The sequence below is a fragment of the Anolis carolinensis genome, chromosome 5 (genome assembly GCF_035594765.1).
Source record: "Anolis carolinensis isolate JA03-04 chromosome 5, rAnoCar3.1.pri, whole genome shotgun sequence".
In the NCBI taxonomy this organism is placed as follows: Eukaryota; Metazoa; Chordata; class Lepidosauria; order Squamata; family Dactyloidae; genus Anolis; species Anolis carolinensis.
This window is the reverse complement of record NC_085845.1, coordinates 197,527,972-197,552,307: the sequence shown is the minus strand read 5'-3', so window position 1 is coordinate 197,552,307 and position 24,336 is coordinate 197,527,972. Positions and strand designations below refer to the sequence as shown.

At 38.1% G+C, this 24,336-nt stretch overlaps 1 protein-coding gene across 1 annotated transcript; it reads left to right on the top strand.

Annotated features, from left to right (window-relative positions):
- The first annotated feature begins 2,060 nt into the window (after positions 1-2,060).
- On the top strand, positions 2,061-24,319 carry twsg1 (twisted gastrulation BMP signaling modulator 1). The gene is made up of 5 exons (XM_062983313.1): positions 2,061-2,461; positions 7,140-7,303; positions 15,459-15,558; positions 17,897-18,163; positions 19,683-24,319. Exons 2-5 carry the CDS (start codon positions 7,181-7,183, stop codon positions 19,862-19,864), a joined length of 672 nt encoding a protein of 223 aa, XP_062839383.1. The 5' UTR covers positions 2,061-2,461; positions 7,140-7,180; the 3' UTR covers positions 19,865-24,319.
- Positions 24,320-24,336: the final 17 nt, after the last annotated feature.

The window sequence follows — 24,336 nt, the reverse complement described above, 5'->3', positions numbered from 1 at the left end:
TTCCCTGGAGTGATGTGCTTGTCTCCTTCGAACATGACATCAATAAGGGTCAGAATTGTATGCCTGAACTTGTGGTGTCAATTGAGATTGATTGCAAATGTAGAGAGTTAATACTATATGGAATTATTGGAAACTAGGTGGCTCCAGATCTGGCAGTTATATGCAACCTGCAGCCAGTTTTCATGGGATTTAAAGCATAAAACAGTGGAGGATGCTGGGTTGCTATGAGTTTTTAGGTCTGTATGGCCATGTTCCAGAAGCATTCTCCCCCGATGTTTCACCCACATCTATGACAGACAACCTCAAAGATCGTGAGGTCTGTTGAAAAACCCTGTAAGTGGGGTTTATATACCTGTGGCAGGTCCAGGGTTGGAGAAATAACTCTTGTCTGTTTGAGGCAAGTGAGAATGTAGCAGTTGGCCACCTTGATTAGCATTGAATGGCCTTGGAGGATGCCTTTTCCAGGTCCAAATGGTATTCATCGTGATATTGTGTCAATCAGATATTTTCTATAGTACAATGGCAATTTCATGGTTTGTGTATTCATTAATAAATTGCAGTATCACCGTTCTAACACGTCTATATATTATCTGACTTTATAATAATAATAATAATAATAATAATAATAATAATAATAATAACAACAACAACTTCATTTTTATACCCCGCCTCCATCTCCCTGTGGGGACTCGGGGCGGCTAACACAGGGCCAAGCCCAAATTTCCACAATAAACAAAATTAAAAATACATTCACAATAAAAAACGTCATTAACATTTAACATTATACAGATCAAACCAACAAATTAACAGCAATATAATGGCGAGTAAAACTGTCGAATAAGAACAAGATAGCAAAAAGGCTGGGCAGTGCTTTTACAAATGTCCAGCAGCACCAATTTCCATAAAACGGTTCTGTTCTTGATAGATGGAAACACAGCATTGTGAGATTACAGTAGAGTCTCACTTATCCAACATAAACGGGCTGGCAGAACGTTGGATAAGCGAAAATGTTGGATAATATGGAGGGATTAAGGAAAAGCCCATTAAATGTCAAATTACGTTATGATTTTACAAATTAAGCACCAAAAACATCATGGTTTACAACAAATTGACAGAAAAAGCAGTTCAATACACAGTAACATTATATAGTAATGACTGTATTTATGAATTTGGCACCAAAACATCACGATATATTGAAAGCATTGACCAAAAAGAAATTGGCTACTAACAAACTGACTACAAATAAAGATAGAATTGCATAAAAATGAACTTACAGTAGCAACATTGTCGGAAATTAAATCCATAAAAAGTTCAGTCCTTGCTGCCTAGAGAAACAGCTGTGGATCGGGGTGGGAGGCAAACTTCGTTGGATAATCCCGAACATTGGATAAGCGAATGTTGGATAAGTGAGACTCTACTTATCCAACCTTATAAGCCCATCCTTATGTTTTATTGCTGTGTTTTTAGCTTTGTCTTATTAATGGTTTGATTTTAATCGTATGTTTTAATTTTTCATTTGTGCGTTTTCAGTATTTGATGTTTTTGTATGTATACTCTTTTGCATTTGTAAGCCGCCCTGAGTCCCTGCGGGGAGATAGAGAATAAAATTATTTATTATTATTACTGTATTTCCATTTCTCTAACTTGGTGCTTGCTGAGAGCATAACTAGAGTAGAATAGCTTTACTGTCATTGTGATATTGCACAACGAAATTAAATGCCTTCCCAAGCACACACAACAAAACAACACACCCATCCCTCCACACATCAATGCAAAAGAGTTCAACATAGCCACAGTTCTAGGATAAAAGCTATTTCTGGGTTTGTTTGTCCTTGTCTTTGTCACCCTGTATCATCTGTCTAATGTCAATAATATTTAAAAAGTGATATTTTTTATCTAGTGTGATGTAGTTTTTAGTGTAGTACAGGCCTGGGCCAACTTGGGCCCTTCAGGTGTTTTGGACTACAACTCCCACAATTCCTAGCGGACTCAGGCCTCTTCTTTTCCCCCCTCAGCCGCTTAAGAAGAGGCCTGAGTCCGCTAGGAATTGTGGGAGTTGTAGTCCAAAACACCTGAAGGGCCCAAGTTGGCCCAGGCCTGGCTGGCACCATAAGAAATGCCACTAAGTCACTATTAATGACTGAAGCCGAAGGGAGGAAGGAGGAGACGGAGGGCCCTGGCTTCTCTTCCCGCCTCCTCCTCCTCTTCCCTCCCTCCTTCCCCGCCTGTGAGGAGAGCCGCTGCCCGCGCTGAGGGAAGAGAAGGGAGACTCGGCTCCACAGTTTCAGCGACGACGACGAGGACGAGGAGAAGCAGCAGTTGGGCCTGGTCGCGCAGGAGAGACCTCCCGAGACAGTAGTCGCCGCCTCCGCCTGAGGTACCTCTGCCCCGCCAGGACTTCGCAGCCTCAGCGTTGCCTCAGCAAACATCGCAAGTCTTTCGGAGCCTCTGCGTGACTTGGGTAAACTTAACTTACTATTAGTTCGGAGTCACAGTATTACTTGAGTGAGCTTAACAAGTAGTTATGAGCCTCAGCGTTAACTTGAGTGAACTTAACAAAAAGTTATGAGCCTCTTCATTACTTGGGCCGCAGCGTTACTTGAGTGAGCTTAACAAGTAGTTACGAACATAACAATTAGTTATGAGCCTCAGCGTTACTTCAGTAAATGTATCAATAAGTTATGAGTCTGAGTATGACTTGAGTAAAGTAACAAGAAGTTATGAGCCTCTGCATGACTTGGGTAAACTTAACTATTAGTTATGAGCCTCAACATGGCTTGAGTAAACTTAACTGCAGTAGAGTCTCACTTATCCAAGCCTCGCTTATCCAAGCCATTTTTGTAGTCAATGTTTTCAATATATCATGATATTTTGGTGCTAAATTCGTAAATACAGTAATTATATAACATGTATAACATGATGGCGCAGGCTGGAGAGCAAGCCAGCTGCAACCAGCTGCAATGAATCACTCTGACCAGGAGGTCATGAGTTCGAGGCCCGCTCGGAGCCTATGTTTGTCTTGTCTTTGTTCTATGTTAAAAGGCATTGAATGTTTGCCTATATGTGTAATGTGATCCGCCCTGAGTCCCCTTCGGGGTGAGAAGGGCAGAATATAAATGTTGTAAATAAATAAATAAATAAATAAATAAATGTTTTGGTGTTTGATTTGTAAAATCATAACTTAATTTGATGTTTAATAGGCTTTTCCTTAATCCCTCCTTATTATCCAAGATATTCACTTATCCAAGCTTCTGCTGGCCTGTTTAGCTTGGATGAGTGAGATTCTACTGTATTACTTGTGAGCCTCTGCATTACTTGAGTAAATTTAGCAAGTACAGTAGAGTCTCACTTATCCAACATAAACGTTGGATAAGCGAATATGTTGGATAATAAGGGATTAAGGAAAAGCCTATTAAACATCAAATTAGGTTATGATTTTACAAATTAAGCACCAAAACATCATGTTTAACAACAAATTTGACAGAAAAAGTAGTTCAATGCGCAGTAATTCTATGTAGTAATTACTGTATTTATGAATTTAGCACCAGAATATCACGATGTATTAAAAACATTGACTACAAAAATGCTTTGGATGATCCAGAATGTTGGATAAGCGAGGCTTGGATAAGTGAGACTCTACTGTATTAGTTATGAGCCTCAACATGACTTGAGTAAACTTAACTATTACTTGTGAGCCTTTGCATTACTTGAGTAAATTTAGCAAGTATTTAAGAGCCTTAGCATAACTTGAGAAAATGTAACAAGTAGTTATGAGCCTCAACATTAACTTGAGTAAATTTCACAAGAAGTTATGAGCCTCTCAGTATGACTTGGATAAACTTAACAGTTATGAGCCTCAGCGTTACTTGAGTAAACTTACAAGAAGTTATGAACTTCAACGTGACTTGAGTAAACTTCTCAAGTAGTTAGGAATCTTAGTATTACTTTAGTAAACTTAGCAAGAAGTTAGAAGCCCCAGTGTTGCTTGAGTAAACTTAAGAAGAGGTTAGAAGTCAACATGACTTGGGTAAACTTATCAATTATTTAGGAGTCTCTGTGTTACTTGAGTAAATGTAACAAGAAGTTATGGACCTGAGTATGATTTGAGTAAACTTAACAAGTAGTTATGATCCTCAACATGACTTGGGTAAACTTAACAAGAAGTTATGAGTCTCAGTATTACTTGAGTAAATTTAAGAAGAAGTTATGTGCCTCAACATGACTTGAGTAAACTTAACAAGTAGTTATGAGCATTTCTTGAGGTGAAAACATGGTTTTATTGAGTAAACCTCACGGCGAATAAGTAGTTGTGGACCTCAGCCATGACTTGGGGTCAAATGTAGTTCTGGATCTCAAAGGCCCCTTGAATAAATTGTAACAAGTAATTGTGGGCCTCAGAGATAACTTGGATCAGTAGTTACAGGTTTTGGAGATAACTTGGAAGAAACGTAAACTTAGTGAGTAGTTATTAGGTAAAATGGACCTCAGAGATCACTTCAGTGAACTTTAGGGGTAGTTACAGGTCTCAAGAGATAAATTGAATGAACCCAACTAGTAGTTGTGGGCCTCACTGTTGGATAAAACCTTATTCTGGACCATCTAAAACCACTTGAGTGAACTTGTGGAGTAGTTACTTGTCACAGAGATAACATGGGTGAACTTAACATGTATTTATGCCTCAGCATTGGAGGGGAAAGCGGGGTACAAATAAACATAATAATAATGGAAGTTCTGGACCTCAAGATTGCTTGAGTAAACTTAGCAAGTAGTTATAGGCCTCAGAGGTAACTTAGGAGAAGTTATGGGCCACGGCATCACTTGGGGTAAAACATAGTTCACTTGAGTAGTCTATGGGTCTCTGAGATGATTTGAGTGAAAATAATGAGTACTTAATTATGGGCCTCAGCATTATTTGGGTAAAGCATAGGTTTGGACCTCAGAGATAACATGGATAAATGTAAGTAGTAGTTAACTTAGCAGGCACGGGCAAACTTTGGCCTTCCAGGTGTTTTGGACTTCAACTCCCGCAATTCCTAACAGTCTACCTGGAGGGCCAAAGTTTGCCCATAGTTGTCTGATCTTGGAAGGGTCAGCTCTGGTTAGTACTTTAATGGGAGCTCCCCCCCCCCCCCCAAAAAAAACCAAAAAAAAACTCAGGTGCTGCTGGCTCTGTTTCAGAGGAAGGAACTGGCAAAACCTCCTCTTGAGTATCTCTTGCCTTAAAAATCGTATGAAAATCATAGGCTTACCCTAAGTCGGCAGGTTCTTTGAAGGCACATATATATACAGAAAGAGAAAACAACTGTTGTGTTCTTAGTCTGACCCCTTTCCGTCTCCCCTGGGTGCCAAATCCGCTTTAACAGAGTGTGCCAAAAGTAGGGGATCTGCTTTGGTCTCTCTTGGCTTAGTCCTCTGCCTTTTGGCACATGCATTTGCTTTCCGTGGAAACATCTGTTTTCTGTGTGTTTTATTATAAGGAAAACACTTCAACACCTTAGAAAAATTTCCTTCCAGTTGTAAACTCAAATGGACAGCATGGTGATTAACCAACTCAAGTTGTTTCTATAAATTCGAGGTGGAAATTTCACTCATTTTGGCTATGAGTTCCTTGTGTTTGAGTTGGAAACAAGGATCCTAGCAATCACGTTAAAACAGTGGAGTTGTGTGTTTTCTGAGCTATATGGCCGTGTTCTAGTAGCATTTTCTCCAGATGTTTCACCTGCATCTTCAGAGGATCTGAACTTTAAAGCAGCTCTGAGTGTTATTTGCAAGTTTGCTTCACTATGTAAAAAAGAATAACAGATTTAGAAACGTAATTTTTCAATACTTCTAGAAATTATTTTTACATCCATAAAATAGGTGAATACTTTAAATATATTAATTGGCTAAAAGATAGCTTTACAAAGATAGGATTTGCAGCTTCTATTGGGACAGGTTTGAAGAAAAGTCAAATTTATAATGATTTGAATGGACGATGAATATAAACAAGTCCCATGGGATTTGTCTGTACTTCACAGCTTTGATTTATATGGAGATCAATCAGCCTATCTACACATTGGTGACATATTAAAGGGAAAAATCTATAGGTGGATTTGTCAAAAATTCAATTCTGTCACGTAGGTGTTTGACTAAGTATTTTCAAATGTTGAAAAGAGGAAATGCTTGACAGAGAATGGGATAATATGTTATATCCTGCCTTGCAATATTACTGCTGTAAAGTGTCCTGAAGGCACTGTTAAACTACTAGCTTGTAGTTCAGTAAAGATGCACTTAATGAGCATTTAAACACTAGGTTCTCATACGGTGAATAGACCAGCATGGTTTTCCTGATCTACAGCTTCCAGAATCTAGCAACCAGCATGGCCATTAGCCATGATGCTGGGGAATACTGGAAGTTGCTGTCCAAAATGTAACATATCCAGTCATAGAAAATGGTAGAGTTTATTTAAGGAAAAGTGTTTGTGATACTTGTTTCTTGATGCTCTGTTATTTCTGGATTGTACAACTAGATAGCATGGGTTTAGGAGGCTGATAGTTGGGGCTGAGACAAGTATGTAGTATAAGTTAATATGAGTCAGAGGCAGAACCCAGACATTGTCGAGTTTCACCATTCACAAATGCACATGCTGTGCTAATACAGTATCACTCAAGGAGTTCTGTTCATCAAGATTGGGCATTTATCCAGTTCCCTGTGGCGCCATCCGATTTAAAAGCTTGTTTGTAAATTAATACAGCAATACAGCTGGTGCTGAAACACTCTGATGTTATGTTAAAACATGTTCTCATTTCTTTGTGTATCATTACTTCCCTGGCTAAACTGGCAGTTCTGTAAAGGACCTTATTTAGTCACAATGCATGTATCTCAATGGCTGCTATTTGTTTTTAGAACAGTTGTCTGGGCCACATTTGGAAATATGAAGTCTTACAAGAATGAGAAGTCTACAGGAAAGTGTCTGGTTGACCTATGATTATATAAGAGCTTCTGTTTATGCCACATGTGCTTTTGATTTGAGCATCAAAAACCCACAGAAACAAAAATAAAGGAAGAGCTGCTTTAGAAGAATTATGTTGCAAAGATGAAAAAAAATTAAGCTTCCGCCTCAATAAATGTGGGCTCCTTGTGCTGCTTTTTATTTCAGTGCTGCCTGACAATTCCAGAGATCTTCCACCTGCAAGAAAAATGAAGTTGTTGTACTTTGGAGTGCCAGTTATAATTGGGCTGCTGTTCTTTGTCTGGGTCCCATCATCAATGGGGTGCAATAAGGCTCTGTGTGCTAGCGATGTCAGCAAGTGCTTAATACAGGTATGGAAGGAAGTTTTTGTCTTTTGAATGAATTGAGGGAGGAAAAATCCCTGAGTTTGTTTTGTAGTGATAGCATGCATTTATATGAGTATGAACAAAACCACAAACTTAGAATAATTACATTAACTAAATTTATGTAGATTACTTATGTTGAAGATTTTGTGTACCTTCGTTTTGTGTTTACTTTTGTTTTATGGCTCTGATTCATCTTCATTAAGCCATTCATAAAATCAGAATCTATCAAACACTACCCAGTTTTAATCATGAATTTTAACCTTGCGTCTTGTGTTTTAATCTTTGTTCCATGTAGCTTAATAGATATATAACTACGTTTCAATGTGTATATTTTATAGAAATATCTTTAATATGTGTATTTTATAGAATGTTTACAATGATTATGTGTTTTAACTATGTTGTAACCCACCTCGAGCCATGAGGAGAGGCGGGTAAGAATTATTATTATTATTATTATTATCATTATCATTGAGTCAGACTTATTAATAGGATGACAAGGTACTTAATGTTCATTTTAAAATTTGTTCTTTTCCTTATAATATAAGCTTATCTGAAATTTCTGTGTTATGTTACCTTAAACATTAGGCTTACAGAGTTCTGTAAATCTAGATTTCTGTTACAAATATTAAACTAAATGTGAAACCAAAGATTCTTCAAGTATATTTCTTCTTTCATGGATGTTGGGAAAAGCAGAAAGAGCCTTCTCAGCAGCTTCCCTGAAACTTCGGAACCTCCTTCCTAGGGAGGTTAAAATGCCCCCTTCCTTAGTTGGATCTACACTGCTGTATTTGAAATTCCTCTCTATGGCAGTGTAAATCCAGCTATAATTCCAGCCCCAGCTGTCCTTCAATCACTAAGCCTTTTTATTTTGTAGGCTTTCAAAACAGAAAGTGTTAGGGGTGCTGTACTGTATTTTCTAAACTGGTTTTAATAGCTTTTTATCTTTTAAAAATTCTTTTAATGCTGCACATAGAATAATTATATTTAATGCTTAATTTTTGTATGTTTTTAATTTTATTGTTCTTTTAAAATGTAAGCCACTTGGAATCCCAGTTTTTTTGGGGAAAGCAGGATACAAATAAATATAATAATAATAATGGGCTATATTCCAGAATCATTCTCTCTTGTCATTTTGCCCACATAAATGACAACAATCAAAAACAAAAAAAATTCCAGACAAGAAACCATCAGGGCCAGCTAATCGCCTCCCAAGAAGGGATTCCCGCAGACAGGAAGCAGCCAGGCCTTGAAGCTGCAAGGCTATTCAATGCTAATCAAGGTGGTCAGTTGCGACATTCACACCTGCCTCAAACAGACAAGAGTTCTTTCCCCCACCCTAGACATTCCACAGATATATAAACTCCACTTTCCTATTTTAGAACAGACCTCACAACCTCTGAGGTTGCCTGCCATAGATGTGGGTGAAACGTCAGAAGAGAATACTTCTGGAACATGGCCATACAGCTTGGAAAACTCACAGCAACCCAGCAACACAATATTTCTGACCTCAATTAAGTTATGATGTAATTGTTTTCCCTCATAAAGGCTTTTGCAAAATTGCTATTCCTACATAATAATGTGCTTATTGTGTATAATGTAAAATTATACACCACAGCCTTTGTTGAGAGTCAGTGTAGCAGAGTGATTTGAGCCTTAACTTTGGAGAGCAGGGTTTGAATTCTTGCTTGGCCATGGAAATGCACTGGGTGTCCAAGCAAGTGGCCCAGCCTTCTCTAAGCTTCAGGGGGAGGCAAAGGCAACCTCTCTTTGAACAGATTTGTAAAGAAAACCCCATGATCAGTTCAGTTTAGAATCAACATAAACTGGACTTTAAGACACATAGCAACAGCCACTGTTGACCCAATTAATTGTTGCAGCATTTTACATTGTGTCTTGAGAGCCAGCATGGTGTAGAGTTGAGAGTTTGACTATAACTGATGTTTGTTTAAAGAATTGTGTATGTTGTTTAATGGAGCGGTGCAGTGCTGGGAAAGCATGCAGGGATAATGGGGAGATGACTATCAAGGAAATAATGTACTAAAAAGGAGCCAACGCTAAATAATCTGGAAACTTTTAGCATCAGTGTCCTTTTGCAAATCATGGGGAGGAGAGAAAGGAACTGAACTTCATCGGAAAGTAAATTTGTTCTGGACTCTTAGTACTCGAAAGGCATCAGAGTCCAACTGATATTTGAAGTTAAGTAGGATCAGCCCTGATTTGTACTTGGATAAGAGTCTGCCAATGAATACCAGATTCTATAGTGAGATTTCAGAGGAAGGAACTGGTGAAACCACCTCTGAGTATTCCTTACCCTGGAAAATTCTTATGAAAAATTCATGAGGGTGTCATAAGCTGACAGGCAACTTGAGTACACATACCTTATACTATACTATCATAGAAAAAACTGTTCTTATTGACAGGTTTTTCAAATTGTAGTTGATGAGAACTTGCATTTGAGATGTAGCACCTGCTAGAGCAGTGGTTCCCGATCTGTGGTCCATGAACCACCAGTCCCCAAGAGCTAAAATATAGTCCGCGTTCTCACCGTTACTACACCGTTGCAGCAAAAGCGACTGGTCTCGCAAAACCCTCTTATAGTGCAAGGGCAATGGGGATGTCAGGAGGGGAGAGGATGACTACCCACGAAAATAGGTAGTAAGCCTCCTGACTGCTGCTTCTCCTCCTTCCCCCTGAGCGGAGCATGTTCCTTGGTGTCTTCATTTTTTAGGCCTGTTCCTGGGGTTATTTGGGGTTCAGAAACTAGAGCTGATGTAGTCTATCCAATGCAGTTTTCTGAATCAGCATCCCAATAACCAAACCGAATCTAAAGTTGACCAAAAACTGATTTGTAACCCTTTTGGTACTAATGCTGGAGGGTGGTCCCTGGTCAAAATGGTCACTGGTCAAAAAAAGGTTGGGAACCACTGTGCTAGAGGCACGGTTTGAATTGAGAGAACTGAAAAAAATACTAGGTATGATCTAGGGGGAAAAAGCCAAGAATTCTGGGAAAGTCTGCACTTCTGTCTTCATGCTTTTCGTTTTTAATGTATCTTAAACACTATTTTGCTAATCTATGAATTCTTGATGAATCCTGCATCAAGGCCTGCTTTGTGGCACTGAGGATTAAGGCTAAGAAACGTCATGGCTGCAATATGTTTGTCTTTTTACTAATGTTTGGAAAAAGATTCTAAAAATAGTTCAGAGACGTTTCATGTTGACTAAAATATATATAGCTTTCTAAATTTATGACAGAAAGCATCTGTTTTGGAGTAAAGTCTGCCCTATTCACTTTTCCTGTTGGCTGGAATAAACTTCAGTTTTATTTCCTGAAAAATCTATAGCTGAAAAATATACTGCTTCACCTGATTTTGTTTGGAAAGAAGAGATAGAACTTACAACAAGGTGTTATTAAGTCTTCTAATAGCCCTTTCCAGTTTCTTGTTGGAGGTTTAGAAGGTGAGATTCTGTTGGGAGGATACAATGGCCAGTTGAACTGAAGGATTTCAGAAGTCTACAACAGTGAACTGCAGAGTTGACCAGGGCAAAAGCAAGTTGTATAGCAAGGTGGTTGCTTTGAAATAAAAATAACCTTTATCTGCCACCTTGAAAAATAAAATCATGCATCTAATCCAGAGAATAGTAGTCATATTTAAATCCCATTAAAACTTAACAAACATAAGTTACTCATGTTTAACTTTCCCATTGATTTTAATAGGCAGTGGGACCTAGTATTATCCATTATCTGTTTCAGCGGGAATACATGTAGATCTGGGCAGGAAAAATGAGAAGCACAAATATAAAATGGATGGCACCTGGCATGTGGAAGGCACTTCGCGGTTTTAGTAAACCACAAGCTAAATATGAGTCAACAGTGTGATGTGGCAGCCAAGAAAGCCAGTGTAGTCCTGGGCCACATGAACAGGAGTGTAGATCGAAGGAAGTAATAGTACCACTCTATTCTGGTGTGGTCAGTGCTCACCAGGAATACTAGGTACCACAGTACAAGAAGATTGTCAACAAGCTGAAATATGTTCAGAGGAGATATAGATGGCAAAAGATCTGGAAACCGAGTCGCATGTTTCGAGTCATATGAAGACTGGCTCAGAGACCTGTATATGTTTAGCTTGGAGGAGAAAAGATAGGTCTTACTTATCCAACATAAACGGGCCAGCAGAATGTTGGATAAGCAAAAATGTTGGATAATAAGGAGGGATTAAGGAAAAACCTATTAAACATCAAATTACATTATGATTTTACAAATTAAGCACCAAAATATCATGTTTTACAACAAATGGACAGAAAAAGCAGTTCAGTACATGATAACGTTATGTAATAATTACTGTATTTACGAATTTAGCACCCAAACTTCACAATGTATTGAAAAATTGACTACAAAAACATTGACTACTAAAAGACAAACTACGTTGGATAATACAGAACATTGGATAAGTGAGACTACTGTATTTAAATATCTGAAGAGATATCATGGCAAGCAGTGGCAGTCAAAGCAGTAGTTTTTGGACAGTGCTTATCTGCAAGCCATCCTCTGCTGGTGTGATAAAGAATGATAGAACTGTAGGCAATGGGCACAAATGTGTTAATGGTTTCTTACCACATTACAGAGAAAGAAGTCCAATTGGTCCTTTTGATCAGATAGCCTTATAAGCAATGTTTTCATTGCTTTAGGTCACAAACTGATTGATTTAGACTGAAAAATGAGAAAAGAGGTACCACCTGATTATTAGAAAGAGCTTCCTAATGGTAACAGCTGTTTGACATTGGAATACACTGCTTTGGAAGGTGGTTGACTCTTACCCCTTGAAGGTTTTAAACAAAAGTTGGAGGATCATCTCTCAGGAATGCTTCGTTGTGTATTCCTGCATGGCAGGGGATCAGACTTTATGGCCCTTGGGATTTTGCTCTAACTCTTATGATTTTTTGTTACTGGGAATTGAATGTATCTAGCATTTAGTCTGTACTCTAAAGAAAGCAGAGTTCAAAGTATCCACTGACCCTGTTTTAGAAACATAATTCAGGACCTTGGACGTAATTTTTCAAATTTGGACTAAAATCTAGGGACAATTACATTGCCCACCAGTATATTTGCCACTAATTACCTCTGTGAGTGGACCAGTTGTGACTTCCTTTTTGTAGATTGAAGCTGGTGATTGCTGTGGATAGAGGTAACCAGGCCTTGAAGTTGAGACATAGAAGGAAGAAGCAGGAGGAGAGAAAGAGATTAATCAAGATGTATTGCAGTGCAAATTTGTATGTTTGCTTACAGTAGCAGAAGAGATTGCACGAGTTGTACTGATTTCTACAGAACGCAAAAGGGTGGTCCACATAAATATTTATTGTATCAGCTCTGTAACGGATGTAAATGGGATTAACAGTTTGTTGTCTTAAGACATGTTTGTTTTGTAGTGTTTTCCTGGATGACTCTTTTTCAACCTCTTAGTCATTTCTTTTCTGAATGTTTTGCCTTTCGCAACATTTTTGGCACGTTGAATTGTAACGGATGGATGTTCTGTATGTCCTACAAGTAGAAAATCCAGAGCAAGAAAACGTATTCATGTGTAACCTCATTTACTTAAATGGATGGATTAATAATACAGTTGGTCCTCTGTATCTATAGATTCTTTATTCGTGGATTCAGCTATCCATGTCTAGAAAATATTTTTTTTAATTCCAAAATGCGGACCATATTTTGCCGTTTGATATGCCGTTGTTTATAATGGGACTTGAGCATTGACTGATTTGGGTATCCTAGAACTGAATCCCAGTGGATACCAAAGGCTCCCTGGAACAAAAATGCATTGCCATTTTAGAGACAATGGTAGTGAAGTCAAAGGGTTGCACTGTCTGGTAACATTATTCACTTTACAATGTGCAATTAAAAATAACTCCTTAAATTAACAAATTATTTTATAGTATCGTGATAGTCCTTGCAATTTCATGTAGAAAGCAATGCAAGCCAGTACATGTTTTGGTAGCATCACAGGCAAAGTGAGCAATTCAAAGGCCACATGCAATTCAGTCCCATCTATACTTTTTAAAAAGAGGTGCCCTGTTTATCCCAGTGGGCAAGAGGGTATATTCTGAAAAAATCTTTATGGGTGGATTAAATTAAATTAAGATAATTTCAAGTTCAAAGCAGTAAGAGTAATATAATCTTTTATTATAGGTAAAAAATTCTACATTAGAAACATCAAAGCAAATATGTGGAGGAGAGTAAGTACGAAAGAAGATTAAATGTAGAATTGAAATGTGAAACCTATGGTAATTACAATGAAAAAATTAAACAAAACCAAATACTAGGAGGTAAAATTGTTATTACATACAAAGACTATGCCATGCAAAACAGGATAGTTTCGTTCTTGTTAAAGTTTCCTAAATAAATGCAATTCAAAATAAAACACATAAAAGCATCAAATAAAATAACCTTGGCATATAAAATTCTGTAAAGCAAAATTAGAACTAATTTGGACTCTCCTAAAGAAAATAGAGTTTTAGAATTTTAGCTTAAATGATGCGTGTATACCCTCAGTTGTCTGAGGCGCAGGGAATTTTTAATATATGTTATAGTTTTTAAACTGTTAATAGTTTTATATGGGTTATGAATTGTGTAATCTGTTTGTTTAGTTATGATGCTTTTTGTTGAATTTTTTTTGTCTGTAATTTTGTTGCTTTTAAAACTGTATGCCGCTTTGAATCCCAATCATGGGAGAAAAGCAGGATATAAATAAATAAATAAATTTCCATAAATCCAAACTAGTTAATACCATTCTCTTGCATTTCTGGGTATGTAGTAGAGCAGCAAATCAAATTAAGCTACGTAACTATTTTGCAAAATAATAAAGGTATAATACACAATATGCATATTAATTTGCACATAAGGACTTTTCGCTATTCTGGTATTTGGGATTTTGTTGAATTCCATTCCTCTGTATGTCTTACTGATTTTCAATAATTCTTTTTCTAGATTTTCCATATTTTATATGAAACTAGATTATATTTTTCCATGTGACAATCAATGTGATTGTTACCAGCCAATTAAATATCATAGATGTATGTGAGTGGGAAAGTCTTAATAGGATTGCTTATGAATAAAATAAAATAATCTTGCAGTATATGCCATTTTGAAGAAAAGTCTTTCCTGAAAACCCGTATATTGGATACAGCCTATCTTCTGATTTCATCCCAGACTTCAAAAGCATGCACAATAATATTTTCCATACATTTTATTAATACTTAGTGGTGTCAGATACCGACAGTAAATTAACTTGTAGTAATTTTCATTTAAATTGACACATATTTTATTTGCCATCCTTCTGTCAAATACTAGTTCTCATTCTACTTTGCTTATTTCTGATACTATCAATGTCTCCCAACATGTTTCATAATAGTCTCATTTTATTAAATCTGGTCCAGTAACAAGCAGTACAACTTTCTCAACAAACCCTGAAGGCTTTTCATTTCTAACACCATTTTTTTCAAACTGTTCTCAGTCAACTCCATCATATTCAGTTGCGTATGTAATGTTTAATCTGCATAATTGGAACCAAGATGGTTGATCTAGTTTCATCCCAGACTTCATTTTCTAAGAACATCTCATCATTTTCATTTTCATGTCGTAACAAGTCCCAGTGTGCTGTAATATTGTGTGATACTTGTGAAGATTTCTCACCAATGATTGAAAAGCTACCATTATAAAAAAAAACTTACAAGGAAAATGGTCCTCATCATTCATGTCTTTAGAGTTTGTATGTATGTGTATATGTATATACATATAAACTTTACACATATATGCGTGCACACACACGCACACGCACACACACATGGGGGGGGGGGCGGTTCAGCCCCTGAGTTACAAACAGATTCTGTAGGTTTGCTGTTAAGTTGAATTTGTAAATCAGACCAGGTTTATTTTCTAAGTGCAAAATCAATTCATTAACTTTTCATTTTGTTTGAAATGTGATACTGACGTAAGCACTGGTCATTGCTTATTTTCTATTGGGCATCTCCTGTACAAGACACACATTTTTTATTTATGATTTGTAATCGGAGCATGTTAGGAAGGACAGTGAATTTATGGGGATATTTTGCGTGTAGACCCAATGAGATATGGTGTGTTTTGCAGGAGCTGTGTCAGTGCCGACCAGGTGAAGGAAATTGCTCTTGCTGTAAGGAGTGCATGCTTTGCCTGGGCACTCTTTGGGATGAGTGCTGTGACTGTGTTGGTAAGTTCATTGCTTTATTTTTATTGCCTACCTTTCCACACCTGCATGAAATAGCAATGACTTTTAAGGTTCAGATCAGCCCCACCAGTAGAAGGTTAGGTACTAGTCAATTTCATATTGAATTTTGATGGCAGAGTAGAATTGACAGAAAATTAACACACGGCTGACAACTCATATGGATGGGGTGACATGTGCAGCAACCTTTCATATTTAAATCAGTTTCAGAAAATCTCTGCCTTATTATACAGAAGAGTATAAGAACTATTATTACTATAGTGGTATTGTTATCCCACTTTCATCTTTTAAATGAGGCTCTAATTGGCTTACAATACTAAAAACAATATCACAAATTAAAACCTACAGTATATAGTCATTAATATCAAATTAAACAGAGCTGTTAAAAACAAATAATTAACAATCACATAAACCATTAAAATCACAAAAATAATTAAAATATTGCACAGCAACTCGTAGCTCATTCTTAAAATGTTTCTTTTTTCAAAGCCGGGACTGGACAAAAAAAAAAGCTTCAACTGGACAGATGTTTTGTTTGGACTGGGACGTGTTGTGTATACTAAAGAAAGTACAATCACTTCCTCTGCTTTTATAAATATGTAAATACTTACAGCAATAGCAAATCTCTTCTGAACAAATCTCACCAAGAAAACCCCATGATAGGATTCCCTAGTAGCTGTAAGTCAGAAACAACTAAAAGATACACAACAACAAACTTTTAAATGGCAATTTAAATGATTATATAGTGAGTGGCTTACAATAAAAGAGTTATGATACTTGTTTAGTGTTTAAGTTAAATAGAGGGAGGAAATTTATCAGACCACAAGTAAAGTTCAGGTGAAGTAATACAAATTTCCTTATTAACACGGAGAAATCAAGCAAAGTGATAAATGAAATAGAGCTGCAAAGCATATGGACATGATTTCTGTATTTTATCTGTGTGAACAAATAAGTGGCATTTCTCTTGTGCGAACATGTAATGTGGGTTTAATTCTTTCCTCAGATGTTATGATGTTCAGCTGTAATTCTGGCAAATGACTGAACTCATTGCTTAAACTGACAAAATCATAGTCTTGAGCTATGATGAAATAGTGTTTGCATACATTAACATGCCATATTATTTCTTTTCCATTTGCAGGTACACCCATTTTATAAACACAGGTATTTGAGATTAGTTCCTTGCCTTTCTCTTTGGTTTTTGTCAAGGGGGCAGGCTAACATTCTGTTGTCGTCCTAGTGTTTCTTGCTGCCAGCACTGGTTGAATAAACATTAGGAAAATGGTCTTTTCGTGATTATATAGGATATATAATATTAATATGTTTTTTTCCAGCTTGCTGGGAAGTAGGATATCCTGGGATTGCTCCTCCTACTGGTTTTGACAAGCAGGAATATGCAAATAAAGTCTGATGACCACTCCCTAGTACAGAACCAACCTATTTTTAGTTTCCTACCTGCCTGATATAATTATTTGGTGTTGGCCTTCTGTATTCCCTAACTAAAAGAAATAATTGTTTCACTGCATTGCAACTCCAATACTTGACTCCCAATCTGAAGAGCCCATCCTGAGGTTATCTTTCCTCAGACCTTGGTGAAAAGCCTGAGGAAGGATGCTAGATATCAGAAAGGTAGTTCCACACAAGCTGCAATCCATGCAGGTAGATGGGGACTCTAGGCTATATCCACTTGCCTGCACCTACATAATTAAAGAGATGAGATCTCAAGTCTTCCCGTCTTTATTTAATTATCCTGTAGCTAAAAGTTCTTATTGACATATGGGTTCAAGGAGAAGACTCCTGAATTTACCAGCATATAAACTCTGCTGTTCTCTTGGGTCCATGGATTCTGTTCTCCTTCTGCAGGAACACTTAACTGCTTAAATAAGAGAAAACTTCAAACAAGACAAAACCTGAAAATTGACAGATCAAAAGCCAAGACCTGATCTTGACATCAGGATCTCAGATTTCATACATTATCAGCAGAGTTCAACCTGGTGTTCAAATACAGACAATGTTAGTTGGTAGTACCAGGCAGCTATGCCTTTAAGGGAGAGACATTCCACATCTAGGGTGGTACAGCAATGAAAGCCTTCTCCCCTCTTTCCACACGGATTATGGCTATAGATAATGGGACATACAGTACCACTTTACAATCCCTGGTAAGTATGTATATAAAAAGGAGGCACTCTTTCAGACTTCCTAAAAATGTATTTCCTTACATGTTAAAGAAGACGCAATAAGGCTATTGAATTCATAATACTTTTTTTTTTAAAAAATGCGGCATAATTTTGACAGCTTTTCATTTCCTTTTGCTTTATATTTCTAGGTATGTGCAATCCACGCAATTACAGTGATACCCCTCCTACTTCCAAGAGTACCGTGGAGGAGCTTCACGAACCCATCCCTTCTCTTTTTCGGGCACTCACAGAAGGCGACACTCAGCTGAGCTGGAATATTGTTTCCTTCCCTGTTGGCGAAGAGCTGTCGCATCATGAGAACCTGGTGTCCATTTTAGAGACGGCAAACCAAGCCCAGCATCAGAATGTTTCTGTTGCAAATAACAATGTCCATCCGTCTTACTCCAGTGACAAAGGTAAAAAATTGATGTTTACTGAATAAGGCCTTTGCTAGTTGCTTTTATAAGTCAGTTATTAAAGAGAGAGATGGAAAACAAGTGATATATATTTGATTTTGGGAAAGTGTGGATCCCTGTTTAAAGGGCTGGAGATGCAGGCATGGGCAAACTCTGGCCCTCCAGGCCCTCCAGTTGCTTTTATAAGTCAGTTATTAAAGAGAGCGATGGAAAACAAGTGATATATATTTGATTTTGGGAAAGTGTGGATCCCTGTTTAAAGGGCTGGAGATGCAGGCATGGGCAAACTCTGGCCCTCCAACTCACACAATTCCTAACAGCCGATAGGAATTGAAGTCCAAAACACCTGGAGGGCCCAAGTTTGCCCATGCCTGTGCTAGAGAGTTGCAATATGGCAGTAGAGGACCAGAACCAAAATTAAAGATAATTGCTATTCTATACAAAGAGATAATTGTGCCAATCTGTTTCATTTTTATAAAAATGCAAGTGGAAGGAGTCCTAAAGCATGAGTCCTTAATGAAGTTATTTCTCCTTCCATTTTCATGGGCAGTGAGTTCTGAACCACAAAGGCTTATATAAAAATATAAAATACCAGTGAAGCCTCATTTGCTTGTTTTGATAATGGAGAAGTTTCACACTGCTATTATTCTGTGTGGGATCTATTTTCCTGTTAGCATTTTGGATCATATATTGGATCAAGGAAAATATGGTTTCCAATACCCTGAATTTGTTTCCTTCTATAGTCTCTTACTCAATGTGTAATGATATGAGATCAATTCAAAAGATAGTAACGCATGGAAATATTAGAAATTAATTTTAATCTTGTGTGTATTTCACTGCATTACCTAGAACAGAAGGTGGAAATCATGCAGTCCTCCAGAGGTTATTGAGCTCCACTTTTGAACATGCCTCATTATTGCTGTGCTATGTCAGCTTGTTGAAAGTTGCTGTTCCATGATGTTTTGAAGAGCCAAATATTTCCCACCCCTGACCTAGAAGCTTAGAAATTATTAGAAGTACATTCTGCTTTGTTTTTTTCCCCACTGCTAGTTGAAATTTTGATGAATCCCTCTCTACGTATTTGTCCTTTTATGCCACTAATTAGTTTGAATCTAATTATTTTAGGCACATTCCATGCCAGTGTTGAATGTCTGACCTGGATATTTCCCTCAGCACAAATACCCTTTGTTAAGTGGAATGTTGTTACTTTCCTAGTTTCCTTTGGATAAGATATGCAATTTGCAATGGTTCCAAAAGCATGTGTTTTATATCCATTACTTAGTTATGATTATACATCAGGCATTATGGGAGTTGGAGTCCAGAACACTTGGAGGGCCGAAGTTTACCCTTTCCTGGGATACACATGCCTGGGATAGACAGGCCATTGGTGCTGTAGAGTCTTGGGCACTTGGGTGGAAGCAGCAAAAGGATAGTATGGAAAAAGCGTATTTACTTGAACAGTGTAGGTTAAAGAATTCTCAAAAAACTGAAGTCTTTTTCCTTTTTCTTTCCCTCTTAGAGCGTATGTGTACTGTGGTCTATTTTGATGATTGTATGTCAATACATCAGTGCAAGATCTCCTGCGAATCCATGGGTGCCTCTAAATACCGATGGTTTCACAATGCCTGCTGCGAATGCATTGGGCCTGAGTGCATTGACTATGGCAGTAAAACTGTAAGATGCATGAACTGCATGTTTTGAAGCTGGCAAACAAGGTTTTAATATTATAGACACCAAAGGTATTTCTTATCGGTAACGATTGAGCTTGGAAGTATTGCTTGAGACTGTAACAGTGGCCAGACAGTTGCAGGGACCAAGAGATGTATACAATTTTTAATGTGCAAGTTTACACCCTCATCATGTAAACAGTATTAGGAAATGCTTAGTTTCTTTATTTTTCATTTTAATCAGACACCATAGTCGGTGTTTTGATTAGATGGTTTCATGTTGACCTGAATCGATGAAGTTAACTAATAATATCGTGAATATCTTGAGTAACCTGATCATGAAGTTTCGTAAACATTGAAACCCAGAATCCTGAACTATAAATTCTGTAATTATTTGAACTGACCACATACTTCCAAATATTTGGATTTAAACTGTTGCGTAGCATATTGTTACAGACTTGCATAGATTTCTATTATGAGAAGTCTTTTTAAAAAGTTGTCAACTCTAAGAGATCATCTCCATATAGGCCAGTAAAAAGGAAAGAGAATTGATACTGGATTTTGCATCATGATCCCCCCCCCATGAAGCCATAAATATCATTTTTTGAAGCAGATTTGCTAAATTTTATAACATATTCTTTCTTTTGCTTCCCTGAATTCTTGGCTTCAGTGAGGCTGTTAAAAGTGGGCATGCATTGACTGGAAATTCAATGTACAAATAATGCTGAACTTGCCAAGTAATGGTACTTTGAACAGTAGCACAACCTGTAAAGGAAAAGGATTGCAAAGTATTTAATAAATACTGTGTATTATATAACAACAAAATAATTCAGTTGTGCAAGCATCTATCTAAAAATAGTATTTTCAAAAATAAAAATACACCTTAGGATGTTTTCTATTAAAAGTATGCATTTGAGAGTTCATATGCATTGCATTTTCTGAGAACACTGTCTATAAATTCCCCAATTTATTGTTGACGATATGTGCATAGAAATTGACTTTTTGAGACACACACACACAATATTATCTGGCTGTGATATGTGGCTGCATAGAAAGTGTTACGTAGGAACAGAAAGGCATCCAATAACCAGACATAGCAAGCCAAAGAAATAGTTGGTTGTTTAAGGTTTTATAAGGGGACTCTGTCACTCAGTCATATCATTGACAGTCACTGAGCACTCCTTTTCTGGCACTCCGTTTTCTGTCTTTCATGTTTTATAATACTGCGAAAGCAAACAGCACTAATCATATCCCTAACAGGGCAGATCTTTCATTCAGCACCTTGTAGGTGCTATAGGACTGTGCCTACTTTTTGCAACAATAAATATCACTATCCCCTGATTTTTTAAAATTAAAATTCAAGAGTAGCTAGTAACACGTTTCTTCTACGTGGTCTCTGAAATATGCACCTGATGTAGTTTCCTGTGCCAATCGCAGCTGTTTTGGATTCTTGTGAAAAGCTCTAAAATTAAGGGGCTCCAATCCCGCCCATCCTCCCAAGATACAATGTGGTGGTCTGGGTTGGAGCCTCAGTACTTTTTTGCCGCAAAGCAGCATGTTCAGATCTATTTCTCTCATTGGATTTAACAAACTTTGATTGCAGACCGGATTTCAGTTATTCTTTTGGATTACCCATTTCTGTGAGCAGGCCAGTATGACCTCTGCCCTTAAGGACTGTGGTTCCTCTGAGGAGGAGCTCTCCCTGAGTGACTCCCCACTCCCTTTGCCTGCTGTGTTGCCAACCAGGGGACTTGCCAGCAGCAGACCTGTTGGAGTTATTGGCGGTCCAGAAGGCTCTGCTCTCTTTCGAGCCCAACATTCTAGAATGGATTCAAATTGTAACCAACAACACGACCACAGTGCTCTAGGTGAACAAGCAGGGCAGCACTCATTCCCGGTCTCTCCTTATTGTCAAATAACCATCTGGGACTGGTCCATTGCTATGGGCATTTACCTTGTGGCTACTCACGTACCAGGCACTGAGAATTCCAGGGCTGATCTGCTCAGTCAGATCACTCGATCTACCCACAAATGGTCCCTCCACCCTCAGGTGACCAGTATCCTGTTCCGCAGATGGGGGTTCCCCAAACAGACCTATTTCCATTCCCACACAACACAAAGTGCCAGTGGTACGGGGCGCACCTTCCTCAACGACATGTTGGTTGCCTCAGGGATGCCTTTCTCCTAGATTGGACGTCAATATTTTGTTACCTGTTCTGCCTCTACCATTACTCACCAGGGTCATATCCAGGATCAATTTGTTTAACTGCCACTCAGACTGGATCTCCTCTCTTGCCACAGCAGGCAGATCTTCCATGCTGAGATCAACCATCTTTGCCTGATGGCATGCATATATCACCTCGCAGCCATCGCAACCAGCAAGGCATATCCTGGACTTGGCCCACAGGCCTTCCACAAAGTTCTCTTATCGTTATAAATGGCAACGCTTTTCCACGTTTTCTTGGCAGTTGGGTGAAGACCTCCTCGTAGCATCTATTGCTTCACTCTTGGATTTTATTGTCTACTTACTTGACTCAGGACTTTCTCATCATTGAAGTGCTACTTGACATCCATCTCATCCTACAGAAGGGCGGCAGGCCTTCCATCCATTTTATTAATCCCTCTAGTTAAAACTTTTCTCTGGGGATTTAAGAACTTCCTACCCTTGTAGGAAGGCTTGTAGTCAATCATGTTGGCTGGGTGCGCCAGCAAGAGCCCATTCCACCAGAGCAGTGTCTACTTCCACGGCTTTCCTAAGGGGCATTTCTTTAGAAGATATCTGTCAGGCAGTGATTTGGACGTGTCACCCTTTGTCACCCATTATAAATTGGATATCCAAGCCAAGAGAGACGCAGCCTTTGGCAGCTTGATAGTCTGCATCAGGTGCGTATTTCACAGAGACCACATAGAAGGAGGATAGGTTGCTTACCTGTAACTGTGTTTCTTCAAGTGGTCGTCTGTGAAATTCGCACAACCCCTCCCCCCATCATCCCTACATTTGTCATTCTTTGGTACTTGATTGCTGCTTTTTCGGCACCTGAACTGAGGCTCAGACCGCCACATATCTTGAGAGGGTGGGCGGGGTTGGAGCCCCTTAATTGCTTTTTACAAAAATCCAAAACAGCTGCAACAGGTGCAGGAAACTACATCAGGTGCGAATTTCACAGATGACCACTCAAGAAAACACGGTTACAGGTAAGCAACCTATCCTTCATTCTGTATATTTCCTTGTAGATTACAGGCAGTCCCAGAGTTACAAACATCTGACTTACAAACTAATCATAGTTAGGAACAGGAGTGAGACAACAGGAAGGGAGAAGAATCTTCTCCTTGGAAGGAAGGGAAATCCACTCCTGGAATAATTATTATCGGGGGGAGTTATCTCCACTGAAGCTTTCCCATCAATCCTTGTTTCCACACCAAGCCAAAATTTCCAAAATCCCATTTTCACAGGGACAGAAAGTGAGGTGAAATCTAATGAACAGAGACACAGATAGCAAAACAAACTCCACATGGGTGTTAACCCTTCCCTGTGCTATCCAAAGCTTTTAGAACAAACCTACAGAAACTCTTGTTCGTAACTTTGGGGCTGCCTATAATAGCATTAATATTTGCTGAGAAATATGTGGACTGTCAAGCTACGTTCATTAGCAGAAGTCGGTTTCACACATGATGCGTCTTTCCTTTTCCTCAGAGAGTACTTATTGTGAGCTGTGCCTTACAGGGATGGAATGAGAGGGTCAAACAGGAAACCTTACACAAATGGCATAAATAGTTCTCCACATTCATAAAGCTGGCTATACACAACTCTTCAGTCCAGGATCTATGGCCAGTCCTATGAATGAAAACAAGTGAATTACTATATTTTTGCACTGTTTTTTTTTTTGGTCTGATGTTAAGGACTTCACACATTTCTGATTTATCTGAGGGCCTTCTTTTCTGAAGGAAAGTGTAGCCACTGCCAGCTCTCTAATTAAAAGCTCCATCTTGAAAGGTGGGGGGAAATGAGTCATGAATATTGGATGCTTCTAGGTTTTATGCTGCCGCACAAAAACCCCACTTTTGCATAGCCAAGAAACGTGTTCAGTTCCACCCAGTTTATAGCTTTTCAGCAATTGGAAAAAAATTATGACTGCAGATATTCCACCTCAAAATTTTTTAAAAAAATAAGCGAGTCAATATTTTTCTGTTTAAGAATCTGTTGCTATGGATTTGTCAGATGTTCCTAATAGTATAATGAGCATTACAGGAAATGTTAGATGCAAAGGTAGTATTTCCCTATTGTTTTTTTCCCACCTGTTTTTATGAGACACTTTAAAACCTGGAAGTAGCCTTTAGTGAAGATCCAGTTAATTTAAGAGGTTGTAGTTCGTAATACTGTCTTAGAAATTATCTAAGTGTATATAGAGTTAAATGATATACAGTATAAAATGTATTTTCTTAGACTTTACATTTTTCATGTAATATTTTAATAAATGATATCTATTTAGCCGTGTGGTTTTCTTT